Genomic DNA, 14,745 nt, shown 5'->3' with positions numbered 1-14,745 from the left:
ACGTGCATTGTCCTGTTGCAACAGCAAGTTCCCTTGCCGGTCTAGGAATGGTAGAACGATGGGTTCGATGACGGTTTGGATGTACCGTGCACTATTCAGTGTCCCCTCGACGATCACCAGTGGTGTACGGCCAGTGTAGGAGATCGCTCCCCACACCATGATGCCGGGTGTTGGCCCTGTGTGCCTCGGTCGTATGCAGTCCTGATTGTGGCGCTCACCTGCACGGCGCCAAACACGCATACGACCATCATTGGCACCAAGGCAGAAGCGACTCTCATCGCTGAAGACGACACGTCTCCATTCGTCCCTCCATTCACGCCTGTCGCGACACCACTGGAGGCGGGCTGCACGATGTTGGGGCGTGAGCGGAAGACGGCCTAACGGTGTGCGGGACCGTAGCCCAGCTTCATGGAGACGGTTGCGAATGGTCCTCGCCGATACCCCAGGAGAAACAGTGTCCCTAATTTGCTGGGAAGTGGCGGTGCGGTCCCCTACGGCACTGCGTAGGATCCTACGGTCTTGGCGTGCATCCGTGCGTCGCTGCGGTCCGGTCCCAGGACGGGCACGTGCACCTTCCGCCGACCACTGGCGACAACATCGATGTACTGTGGAGACCTCACGCCCCACGTGTTGAGCAATTCGGCGGTACGTCCACCCGGCCTCCCGCATGCCCACTATACGCCCTCGCTCAAAGTCCGTCAACTGCACATACGGTTCACGTCCACGCTGTCGCGGCATGCTACCAGTGTTAAAGACTGCGATGGAGCTCCGTATGCCACGGCAAACTGGCTGACACTGACGGCGGCGGTGCACAAATGCTGCGCAGCTAGCGCCATTCGACGGCCAACACCGCGGTTCCTGGTGTGTCCGCTGTGCCGTGCTTGAGATCATTGCTTGTACAGCCCTCTCGCAGTGTCCGGAGCAAGTATGGTGGGTCTGACACACCGGTGTCAATGTGTTCATTTTCCATTTCCAGGAGTGTAGTTGGTGTGATGAATAGTAGTTACATCTAAATGTGGAAAAAATGTAAGTTAATGAGGATGGATAAAGTTCGGATACAGTATTAGTAGTGGACTGCTGGATACAGTGAAATCGTTTAAATATCTGGGAGTAACGTTGCAAAGCGATATGAAATGGAACGAACTTGTGAGAACTGTGGTAGGGAAGGCGATTGGTCGACTTCCGTTTCTTGGGAGAACTCTAGGGGAGTGTGGTTCGTCTGTAAAGGAGACCGCATACAGACGCTGGTGCGACCTATTCTTGAGTACTGCTAGAGTGTTTGAGATCTGTACCAGGTCGGAGTGCAGGAACATCGAAGAAATTCAGAGGCGAGCTGCTGGATTTGTTACCGGTAGGTTCGAACAAGTAAGCGCTACTGTGATGTTTCGGGAACTCAAACGGGAATCCTGGAGGGACGGTGACGTTCTTTTCGAGGAACGCTGTTGAGAAAATTTAAAGAATCTACGTTTGAAGCTGAATGCCGAACGATTCCACTGCCGCCGACATACACTGCGCGTAAGGACCGCGAAGATAGGATACGAGAAAATAGCGTTCATAAGGAGGCATATAGACAGCCGTTTTTCCCTCGCTCTATTTGGGAGTGGAACAGGGAAGAAAATGACGTAGTGGTAAATGTTACTCTCCGCCACGCACAGCACTGTAGCTTGCGGAGTATCTATGTAGATGTAGAAATGCGTGTACTTTAAAGAAAACTTCGGGAAACTTACTTTCTAGATGCGCCTCGCAGAATGGGCACTTAAAAACTTTTAGAAAACACACACTGCGACATAAAGAAACGACGCACCACGAAGGAATTATCCGAACGGGGCGGAAATCGGCAGTGCGATGCACATGTGAAGACAAACAAATGATGAAAATTTCAGAAAAATTGAATGATTTATTCAAGAGCAAGAGCTTCAGAAACTGAGCAAGTCAATAATGCATTGTTCCACCTCTGATCCTGATGCAAGCAGTTATTCAACTTGACATTTACTGATAAGAGTTGTTGGATGTCCAATTGGCGCGTTAGATCATCAGAATCCCGAGATGGTTGATGGGCCCTGTCTATAATGCCCCACACGTTCCCAATTGGGGAGAAATCCGGCGAACTTGTTGGCCAGGGTAGGGTTCGGCAAGCAGGAAGACAAGCTCTTTCTCTTGAACAAATGATCCAATTTTTGTGAAATTTTAATAATTTGTCTGTACACGCCCATCATATCCACCGATTTCCGTCCCGTTCGGACAATTTCTTTGTGATCCGTCTTTTTGGGCGTGTATTTGTTTAGGAAAAGTAAGGAAGATTCGGGTTTAACGTCCCGTCGATAACGACGTCATTAGACTGAACAAGAGCTCTGATTGTTTAAGGATGTGGAAGGAAAGTCATACCCTTCTAAAGGTACAGCCCTGGTATTTGCCGGGGAAGCCTAAATCTGGATGGACGGCCGTGGATCTGAACCGTCGGCCTCCCAAACCCGCGGCCAGTGTGCTAGTATAAGTCGCACATGTGCATTTAAAACTCTGCCATCAGTAGCAGCAATTTGTAGTGTTTCACCGAACAATCAAAGGGGAAAATTTCAAAAAGCGAGTTCTGTGAGGCTATAGAGGATACGATCATTGTTGTAGTTAAAAAATTGTTTATTCAGTAGACTTAACTATTATAGTGTATACAGTTAGTAGCAATTAAAGCTTTATTCCTCTTTATTCATGGCTGGTCAATGTAGGGCTAAGGGAAGGGTAATTTATATAAATCTCCTCGACGAGTTAACGGAGCGACAGCTTCAACCACAGAGTGGGTATCTGGTTGCTGCTAGACATGCAACAAAGCGCTTAGTATAAAAACTGGGCTAATAAAATTAATTTTCATGGTAGTAGTTATTTTGACAAAATCGGGATAGGCAAGTGAAAGGAAAACTTCGGAATAAAGCGCGCCTACCGGTTTTGATATAGTTTTTATTTCTAAGCAAAGCTTCATCTACAGTTGCCAGATTAAATAGACAAAATTACCGAACATAGCCTGACGAAAGGATATGCTGAGCTGAATTTTTTTGGAATTATGGGACCAAACTGCCGAGGTCATCGGTCCCTATGCTTACACACACACACACACACACACACACACACACACACACACACACACACACACACCAGAGGGAGGACTCGAACTTCCGGCGAGGGGAGCCGCGCGAACCGCGGCATGGTGCCTTGGACCACGCGGCTCTGAGCTGAAGGTGCAAACAATAAAACACTTAGTAAACATTAAAAATTACTAGTTACAGATTTCAACAAATGTTTGTACCTTTAAATTTTAGTAGATGTCATTGCACGCCGCAAACTTCAAATTACATAGAATGCATAATCCTGCTCTTAACATATCGACATACTTTATTTCTATCATCAGAGCATTAATGATTTCCACATAGACATTGCTACATTCAGCTGAGCCATTATTCTTTTGATAATTTTGCAGAACAATAGTAAATTAGTGATATGAGTGGAATTGTAAAAATGCCGAACTACTCGTACTTCGGTACCGAACACACTGCTCAAATACCGAACGATCCGGTAAAAAAGGAACTCATGGCAAACCAGGCCTCATCAGGGCTTCAGATAGTTTCTGAAGTTTTCATTTTGATATCAACAAGCCGAAACAGCGTTATTTGTGAATTTTTTCGATTTGCTAGTCTGTTGATAGCACAGTGGGGGTCTTCTTTAGCCAGATGAAGCTTTGATAATGAATCTGTGATTCGAGATGTACATTGCGACATTAAATCCTCAACTTCACAGGCATTTTCCATCTAGTAATTTAATAACCTTTTTTTACATTTGGTAATGAAATACACAACGTTTAGAGCTATGTTTGTTGAATTTACAATCATTATTTTATACTTGAAATTACAATTAATGTTCACAATCAAAAACGAAAAAGCACTATTACACACTGACGAAAAACATTTCCAACATCTAAAAATACTGTAGAGTACTGAAATTTCGGGAATACGTGTCTCAGTAACATATTTAAATGATTAACACTGCAAGATCACAGGTTAATGTAAGCACGATATAAGTTATTGCAAACTTGAAATGCTGGTACATTATTGACAAGTGCTGCCGCCAGAATGTTGAATGCAATCATGCAGACGTCCATGCACTGTGTTGTACACGTGGCAAATGTCAGTTTGTGGGATGGAATTCCATGCCTCTTGCCCTTGTTCAGTCGATACAGGGACTGTTAATGCTGTTAGTGGATGACGCTGGAGATGTCCGATGATGTCCCGTATGTAATCGATTGGCGACAGATCCGGTGATCGAGCAGGCCGAGATACTCTGTAGAACATGTTGGGTTACAACAGCAGCTGTGGGCGAATGGCAGAAACAGGTCGTATCAACAGACTGATGAACAAATTTGCAGTCAGCATGCGTGGGATAACCACGAGACTGCTCCTGGTGTCATACCAAATCTCACCCCCAAACAATTACTCCAGGTGTGGGTCCAGTGTGTCTAGCATGCAGACAGGTTGGCTCCAGGCCTTCAATTGGTCTCCTAACCAACGCAAGACCATCACTGGCACCGAGGGAGAACCAGTATTCATCAGAAAACGCAACATACGAGGCGCACTGGGTACCTATATCTGTTGTCTACGCACTGACGCCATTACAGTCTGATTCTTCCTTGTTTACGTTGTGTACTGAGTGTTTAAGAAGCCTCCGATAATCGTGAGTCCCGCCGACTGTGAAGTACGGGCTGTTATACGATTTCTTAGTGACAAAGGCCTAAAAGCGATCGATATTCATCGGGGGATCTGTGCACTTTACGGAGAAAACATTATGAGTGATGGGATGGTAAGAAAGTGGGTGAGAGCATTTAAAGATGGACGCTCAAATGTGCATGATGAACAACGGAGTGGGAGTCCTTCAGTCGTTAATGAAAGTTTGGTGCAGGAAGTGGACAATAAGGTGAGAGAAAACAGACGCTTTACGATCTCCTCCTTGTTGGATGACTTTCCTAATGTTTCTCGTAGTGCTTTATATGGTATTGTGACCGAGCACTTTAATACCCGAAAATTGTGCGCACGTTGGGTACCGAAAATGTTGACGGATGTGCACAAAACCAAATGTTTAGACAGTGCATTGACTTTCCTTGAGCGGTACCACAATGACAGTGATGATGTCTTAAGCCAAATTGTTATGGTTGATGAAACATGGGTGGCCTACGTCACACCAAAATCAAAGCAACAGTCCATGGAATGGCGGCATTCAGATTTACCCAGAAAAGTGAAGTTTAAGAAAACAATTTCTGCCCAGAAAATCATGTACACAGTTTTTTGGGACAGAAAAGGAGTATTTCTTGTGGAATTTCTGCCTCATAATGAGACAATCAATGCGGCAGCTTACTGTTAGACATTGCACAATCTGCTCCGTTCAATTCAGAACAAAATACAGGGTGTTTCAAAAATGACCGGTATATTTGAAACGGCAATAAAAACTAAACGAGCAGCGATAGAAATACACCGTTTGTTGCAATATGCTTGGGACAACAGTACATTTTCAGGCGGACAAACTTTCGAAATTACTGTAGTTACAATTTTCAACAACAGATGGCGCTGCAAGTGATGTGAAAGATATAGAAGACAACGCAGTCTGTGGGTGCGCCATTCTGTACGTCGTCTTTCTGCTGTAAGCGTGTGCTGTTCACAACGTGCAAGTGTGCTGTAGACAACATGGTTTATTCTTTAGAACAGAGGATTTTTCTGGTGTTGGAATTCCACCGCCTAGAACACAGTGTTGTTGCAACAAGACGAAGTTTTCAACGGAGGTTTAATGTAACCAAACGACCGAAAAGCGATACAATAAAGGATCTGTTTGAAAAATTTCAACGGACTGGGAACGTGACGGATGAACGTGCTGGAAAGGTAGGGCGACCGCGTACGGCAACCACAGAGGGCAACGCGCAGCTAGTGCAGCAGGTGATCCAACAGCGGCCTCGGGCTTCCGTTCGCCGTGTTGCAGCTGCGGTCCAAATGACGCCAACGTCCACATATCGTCTCATGCGCCAGAGTTTACACCTCTATCCATACAAAATTCAAACGCGGCAACCCCTCAGCGCCGCTACCATTGCTGCACGAGAGACATTCGCTAACGATATAGTGCACAGGATTGATGACGGCGATATGCATGTGGGCAGCATTTGGTTTACTGACGAAGCTTATTTTTACCTGGACGGCTTCGTAAATAAACAGAACTGGCGCATATGGGGAACCGAAAAGCCCCATGTTGCAGTCCCATCGTCCCTGCATCCTCAAAAAGTACTGGTCTGGGCCGCCATTTCTTCCAAAGGAATCATTGGCCCATTTTTCAGATCCGAAACGATTACTGCATCACGCTATCTGGACATTCTTCGTGAATTTGTGGCGGTACAAACTGCCTTAGACGACACTGCGAACACCTCGTGGTTTATGCAAGATCGTGCCCGGCCACATCGCACGGCCGACGTCTTTGATTTCCTGAATGAATATTTCGATGATTGTGTGATTGCTTTGGGCTATCCGAAACATACAGGAGGCGGCGTGGATTGGCCTCCCTATTCGCCAGACATGAACCCCTGTGACTTCTTTCTGTGGGACACTTGAAAGACCAGGTGTACCGCCAGAATCCAGAAACAATTGAACAGCTGAAGCAGTACATCTCATCTGCATGTGAAGCCATTCCGCCAGACACGTTGTCAAAGGTTTCGGGTAATTTCATTCAGAGACTACGCCATATTATTGCTACGCATGGTGGATATGTGGAAAATATCGTACTATAGAGTTTCCCAGACCGCAGCGCCATCTGTTGTTGAAAATTGTAACTACTGTAATTTCGAAAGTTTGTCTGCCTGAAAATGTACTGTTGTCCCAAGCATATTGCAACAAATGGTGTATTTCTATCGCTGCTCGTTTAGTTTTTATTGCCGTTTCAAATATACCGGTCATTTTTGAAACACCCTGTATGTGGTAAGCAAGGGAATCGTTTTGCTGCAAGACAATGCCCATCCGCATGTGGCGAATCAGACCAAAGATATCATCACATATTTTTGGTGGGAAACTGTAGATCATCCTCCGTACAGCCCCGATCTTGTGCCCAGTGACTACCATCTGTTCCTGCACTTCAAGAAACACTTGGTCAGTCAGCATCTTCAAGACGACGATGAAGTCAAAACACTGGTGATGCAGTGGTTAACAAGTCAGGCGGCAGACTTCTATGAGGAGGGTATTCAGAAACTGGTACAACGTTATGACAAGTGTGTCAATATTGACGGAAATTATGTAGAAAAGTAGATGTAGTAGATATAAAAATAAAATTATTGAGATATCTTAGCACGTCTTTTTTCATTTCAGAATGGTATTTACTTAAAAAACAAGCCTCGTACTTCCAACCCACCCTCCAATGACTTCTCGCTTGGCACCACTGAAGTCGCAAATGGCAGTGGTTTGGGGTCAGTGGAATGCATGCTACAGGGCTTCTGGCTCGGAGCTGTTCTTGAAGTAACAGATTTGTAACAGTTGTTGTGTTACTGTGATGACAACTGCTGCTCAAATTGCAGCTGCAGATGCAGTAAGATGCGTCAGAGCCATACGCCAAAAATGGTCTTCCTTCCCGGTAGTGCTACATGGCTATCCGGAGCCGTGTGTTCTTGCGACCGTACATCCCTTGGCCACAGCTGGCACGAATCATGTACAGTGGCTACATTCCTGAAAAGTCTTTCTAGAAGATCGCAGAAGGAACATACATCTTCCTGTAACCCTATTATACAACCTCATTCAAACTTCTCTGTTAGTGCCTTAAAGGCACTTGACTAATATCAACTCGCCACGTCCAGTCTCACGCTCACGGCCATTACTGCATGTGCTTAATGCAAACCTGATCTGCATCCTCATAGTGGTGCTGGTAGCGCGAATCTTATGCGATTGGCGCGAAATTTGAATAGACGTCACCTTTCATATTTACACTACTGGCCATTAAAATTGCTACACCACGAAGATGACGTGCTACAGACGCGAAATTTAACCGACAGGAAGAAGATGCTGTGATATGCAAATGATTACCTTTTCAGAACATTCACACAAGTGTGACGCCAGTGGCGACACCTACAATGAGCTGACATGAGGAAAATTTCCAACCGACTACTCATACACAAACAGCAACTGACCAGCGTTGCCTGGTGAAACGTTGTTGTGATGCCTCGTGTAAGGAGGAGAAATGTGTACCATCACGTTTCCGACTTTGATAAAGGTCGGGTTGTAGCCTATCGTGATTGCAGTTTATCGTATCGCGAAATTGCTGCTCGCGTTGGTCGAGATCCAATGACTGTTAGCAGAATATGGAATCAGTGGGTTCAGGAGGGTAATACGGAACGCCGTGCTGGATCCCAACGGCCTCTTATCACTAGCAGGAGGGATGACAGCCATCTTATCCGCATGCCTGTAACTGATCGTACAGCCACGTCTCGATCCCTGAGTCAACAGATGGGGACGTTTGCAAGACAACAAACATCTGCACGAACAGTTCGATGATGTTTGCAGCAGCATGGACTATCAGCTCTGAGACCATGGCTGTGGTTACCCTTGACGCTGCATCACAGACAGGAGCGCCTGCGATGGTGTACTCAACGACGAACCTGGATGCACGAATGGCAAAACGTTATTTTTTCGGATGAATCCAGGTTCTGTTTACAGCATCATGATGGTCGCATCCATGTTTGGCGACATCGCGGGGAACGCACAGTGGAAGCGTGTATTCGTCATCGCCATACTGGCGTCTCAACCGGCGTGATGGTATGGGGTGCCATTGGTTACACGTCTCTGTCACCTCTTGTTCGCATTGACGGCACTTTGAACAGTGGACGTTACATTTCAGATGTGTTACAACGCGTGGGTCTACCCTTCATTCCTTCCCTGCGAAACGCTACATTTCAGCAGGATAATGCACGACCGCATGTTGCACGTCCTGTACGGGCCTTTCTGGATACTGAAAATGTTCGACTGCTGCCCTGGCCAGCACATTGTCCAGATCTCTCACCAATTGAAAACGTCTTGTCAATGGTGGCCGAGCAACTGGGTCGTCAAAATACGCCAGTCACTACTCTTGATGAACTGTGGTATCGTGTTGAAGCTGCATGGGCAGCTGTACCTGTACACGCCATCCAAGCTCTGTTTGACTCAATGCCCAGGCGTATCAAGGCCGTTATTACGGCCAGAGGTGGTTGTTCTGGGTACTGATTTCTCAGGATCTATGCACCCAAAATGTAATCGCATGCCAGTTCTAGTATAATACATTTGTCCAATGAATAGCCGTTTATCATCTGCATTTCTTCTCAGTGTAGCAATTATAATGGCTAGTAGTGTAGAAACACGCCTACCAACTTCCTGTTACGTCGCACAACCCTTTTTTGGTGTTGCAATTTTTTCAATTCTTACGGATGAAATTCGACAATCAGATTGTCTTCGTCAAGTTTTAGCCTCATCACACTGCGCTCCCCGGCCACCACCCCCAGCCAAGCGTCAACAGTATTTTAAGAGGGAAAACAAACGTGTCGCTCATAATATGTCAAACCACAGAGCGTTTCCGGACTTCTTTTGTTCTGCTAGTGAAGAAGTGTGTAGTACTGACATCTTCACATGGTCAGGCAAACGTGATGTTTTTTGTCCGTCTTTAGTCTCGCTTACTTGCAATTCCACTACAGTAAAGTTTGGTTTTTACCTACCGGCGGAGAACGTGGTAGGCGATTCGTACATAGGTCTATCGATGTAAAATGTCTTTTCGCTGCGTGTGATGACTTTACAAAGGCCGCCTCATTGTGGTTGCGATGGCATAAGAAAAGGTCCTCGGTGCAGAAAGGTACGAGTATTCTCAGAGTGTTTAATCTCAGATTGCGATCGCCTGCAATAAGAGCGTGAGTAACTGTGCCGGAGGTACAACGCTTTTATAGCCATTTAGACTGGCTACGCCGTAGCCCTATGTGCAACTCTGCTTGCTCGTCATAAATTGGCTCGAGAACAGCACCGACCGTTCCTGCCCTGTATCGTTACTGTCGACGGGAAATGGTCTCTTTATGCTAACATGAGGAACAGAAAGAAATGGCTGAGCCCAAACAATGCAGCGACTCCCCGTACGAAGATGTGCACGCTTCCATAAAAGATAATGTTAGGCATCTAGTGGAACAGTGACGGTTTGGTATACTATGAATTGTAACCATCACAGCTGATATCTATTGTCAATAACTAAGACGTCTTACAGACGCAATTCAAGAACGAGGACCACGTAAACTGCATTCTGCTACATTGAAAAATAAACAAATAAATAAAATAAAAACACCATACAGGAGTTGGGTTATGAAGTCATTCCGCACCTACCTTATTCAGGTGGTCTTACGTCCTCGGATTTTCATCTTTTCTGCTCTCTAGCTAACAACCTTTAAGGAACTTCCTTTACGTAAGAAAATGCGCTCCCAACATTCCTCGACGAGTTCTTCACCTAAAACCATGTGATCTCTACAGTCGCCATATCGAAAAGTTACCCCTGCGTTGGTAGACTTTTGTAAATAGGGAAGGAGAATATATTACTGATGACCAAGATCTCTATTGTGTGTATTAAACTTGGAAAAACGCTACGAGCTTATGCACCAACCTAATAGCTTGCAAGAAGTGATTCCAGATTACGTATTCTTGTATGTTCAAAGGAATTTGGAAAATTGTTCTATTTATCAGATAGGTTTAGGAAATGTGGTTGATAACGAAAAAAGGGGAGGATAAACAACAGCATGAACGGCTGTGTCAGTAAGTCTTTTTGTGTAACCTGGAAAATGTGATCCTGTTACCACAAACGGGGCTCAGTTTTTGTTAAAATAAGTAACATGAGTCCAGGAATATGGTGTTACGTTTTATTGCTGATGTCATGTCACCTTTGGGCGACCGGGAAATTTAGATAAAATTTAGGCCATTCTAATAGGGACGTTGTTGTATAGACATTTTTCCTCTGTCATGTGAAATGGAGATAACAATCTTTTGAATTTTGAAGCCAGTTTCATCTGAAAGGACAAAGATATTGAATCGAGAAAATGAGAACATATCACCAAGGCACACTTCAAGTAAGCTGTTAACGCAACGTATTTCGTGTTTGTATACATTTTGGACTCCATATTATCTTTATACTTGTCTGTATTGCAAATACGATGCCTCTCCTTTCTAAGGTACTATCGCATGCATGCATTTTCGAGCTGATAGCACCAAGCTAATGTACGCTCTCATACCTTTATTTTATCACGACGGCGGATGAAAACTGAGTAGTCCGAAACATGTTCACTGTTATACTGTGTGTAAAAATTTGTCACGGAGACACGTGATTCATATACATGAATTAATAGCTATGATGTTGGAAACTGCTAATAAAGTGTGTCTTATTTCGGTTTGTCACGATGTAGCGTAGTCTACGTATTTTAGTACATACTTCCTACAATGAAGTACACATTTCCCGAATCTTAGTGCATATTTGAGTTAAATGTGTACATCAATCTGAAAAACAGGCTTTTTGATACTAGCTAAGCTGTAAACATACAAAGGCCACATAAAATACTTTAAAAATAATTATACGCTTTGTAACATTACAAATATGTGACGTGGCAACACTGATCACATTTGTGCACGTCTACTGAAGGAAGCCCTTTGCAATGCGCAAAAGATTGTATTGATGCGTTTCCTTGAGTTACTGTACATGTGAGAGACCTTACTATGATATTATTCGTTAAATTGTTGGCGTGGACGTTAAGCCACGAAAACAAAGACGAGGTATATTAAATAGTTACGCGTGCAAATTACCAGACTTAAAACAATTTTGGATATTACTCGGCTGGAACGGGTAAGACTAGCTGTTTAATTAAAAAATATCTTACCATATTAACTACATCTCCTATAAATTACCCCAATATTGCGATTCTAGGTTTATAAATTGTTGTTAGAACTGCTAGCGACAATTGGCTTTGTACAATAAAGATATCTGCTTATTCTTCAACATTAATAAGTACCGGTACGCTCATTATGCGAATTTAGACTTTCTCGGCGAATCTCCGTGATGAAGCTTTCTCGGATTATCGGCCGAGTTAAGGCGTCGTTCTGCGGCAACGTGTCAACTAGTTTCCTACCTGTCAACTACAGGAGGTCTGAAGAAGACAAGTAGGAAACTTGTTGAAACGTTGCCGGAGAACGACGCCTTAACTCGGCTGATAACCCGAGAAGACTTCATCATCAAATACACTCAATGTTAATTATGTAGTAGTAGATTAATTATAAAAGCGGTAGTGATTTTTCATGTAATTACAATGTAGCCCCGCCTATCTTAAACGTAATTTACAATTTATATTGCAGAAGCAGCTCATCACAGATGCATTTCTATGGAATCTATGGACACGAAAGAGCGTTATACCAGGTGCAGCTACACGAACGAAAGTTGATTGGTCGACTAAGACAAAGATCAGGTGAATAACTCTTTTCTTTTATGTTGATTTACTCTACCGAGTATATTCTGTGACACACTTGGATCCTGCTTTTCGCCAGTAGAGCACTAGTTGGACAAGAATGTTTAAATATTGCGCATCACTGGCGAATCGGTAAGTGGCACATTCTGCCAAGAATGGCTTCTTTATACAACACAGCTCAACATTTTGTTTCCTCGGAGAACGTACTGTGTTTCTCAACGACAGTGATACGTAATACATGATGGTAACAAGACTCCAAATGCGACGACTATCTTGATTCTTCGGAAATGAAATGTCGTGGCAGTTATTAAGAAACTGAAGATGTGGGGTCAAAGCCCAATCCTGATTTGGATTTTACATATTTTCCCTAAATCCATTAGTGCGGATGCCAGCCAGTATTGCGCACTGAATATGTCCAAGACGTATTTTCTTGCCAACGAACGCAAACTACCCAATCTTGTAAGTACGTACGAAATGATTTCAAAATGGCATTGGTAGGCTCGTCACCTATATCAAGCTGGAAACATAACTCATTTGAAGGAAAAACGCTGAAGGTTCTGCAATTTCCTGAAAACGAGGCTCGTACGCTCTTCGCGTACCTTACCTAGCAATATTTCATAGATGTGAAAGTAGGCGCTCAGAGAGCGCCTGAAAAGAATATCTCAAACAATAGCCAATGTAATTGTTGCATAGGAACGATCAGGCATCTTGTCGCTAAAGTGATATAGTATGAATGAGAAAATAATTACAGCCAGAGCATATCCTGCTATTCAAAATAAACTAGACGCAACTTCGGCAGTAAGAGTAGCGTTGTTGAAATGACAACAAACATTTCAGCCCAAGAAGCTAATGTACTTTTATAGCGAAAACACTTTACCAAAAAGAAAAAGAAAATCACCGTAGCTAAAATGCAACAATAGAAATTGTAATTAATCGTTTCAGCGCACTCTTTCGCGACAATCACCAATGCCCAGCACAGCAGAAACTGGATTTAACACAGTTCAAAATATATGAGTACATGTGACCAGCGTCATGTTGAAATAAATATTATAGCTCCTCCCTCAGATAACTACAACATGTTTTTCGTTTTGCTTGCACAGTGCTACATGAGACCAAGCCGTCTACATTTTTTATCTGATTGCAGCGAAAGAGCAGAGTAACAAATGTATTAACTTATGAAAAATATATGCTATTCACAAAAATCCAATGACGGTTACGATGCCCACGGGTTCGTTCCAAGTCTTCTGTAGGTTGAAGGCTGTATGAACGTAATAAATGCAAGACAGAAACAAGTAATCACGAACGCGCTGATTTTTCGGTAATGAAGACTCCTGATACCATACTGTTGAAAAGAACACTACCGTACGAGATATAATTAGTGAATGAATAAGATTTCTTAACATAAATTTTGTGCGCATCCTTACATAATTCGATAACAGATATTGCTCGTATTTAATTTAAATAACACACTGCTTTCTTTCTTGAGCATTATAGGGCACAGGACTATGCAAAGGACAACTCTGGTTTACTATGACCGCCGCGAAGTAGTGGGAGACAGACGCATTGGTTGTTTCTCCAATACGTAACTCGAAACCTACAGGAAGGCGACGGAACCGAACCTTAACGACATTTCATTTCTCAAAGTACTCAAATTGTTTTATTCGCTTTGGAAGTATCCAGCGTCGTACCTAGCATAATTCTCGCTGAAAGAAGCAAAAGTGCTAAGACATTTAGTAAATTTTCTGTCATTGCGTAATTTTTACGCATGAAACGCCCGTTATAAATATTAATACAGACAACTTTACTACGAAAAATTGTGTATTTGGATAAATTATCACATTTACTGCAAACGGGATTATAAAAACGTTTCTACTCACCTTCAGCAATAGTTCAATGTTCATTGTTGAAAATGCAGTTCCGCTCGTATGAAAATAAATATTAAAAGGGGACACTTCAATCACCGCGATACATCACGAGGTGACGATAATAAATTCTAAATTCACTGTTTTCATTCGAGGTCTTAAAAACGAGTTAAATTTCCTGGACATCCACAGCGCTCTTGCGCTTGCACTGAACTAGTGTTTAGATTTTCGAGCGCTCAGTAGGACGCCTGACAACTGACTACCTGCTGCCCGGCAGACGACATACAAAGCTCGTCCCAGAAAGAGATCACAGTATTTGTAAGCACGTCTATTTGTATACCGCAGGATAAATATTATTATTGCATTCAGTATACAAAA

General features: G+C 43.6%; 1 protein-coding gene across 1 annotated transcript in view; it reads right to left on the bottom strand.

Moving 5' to 3' along the window:
* The window catches only part of LOC126203620 (uncharacterized), a 175,776-nt gene extending 161,164 nt beyond the window's left edge, over positions 1-14,612 (bottom strand). The window contains exon 1 of the mRNA XM_049937990.1: positions 14,383-14,612. Within this exon, the coding sequence (XP_049793947.1) occupies positions 14,383-14,406 (24 nt within the window). The 5' untranslated portion in view covers positions 14,407-14,612. The remainder of the gene's footprint in view (positions 1-14,382) is intronic.
* Between the last annotated feature and the right edge of the window lie 133 nt (positions 14,613-14,745).

The sequence above is a fragment of the Schistocerca nitens genome, chromosome 9 (assembly GCF_023898315.1).
Source record: "Schistocerca nitens isolate TAMUIC-IGC-003100 chromosome 9, iqSchNite1.1, whole genome shotgun sequence".
NCBI classification, from domain to species: Eukaryota; Metazoa; Arthropoda; class Insecta; order Orthoptera; family Acrididae; genus Schistocerca; species Schistocerca nitens.
Note: the sequence above shows the minus strand (reverse complement) of the source record. Positions and strands in the feature narration are given on the sequence as shown.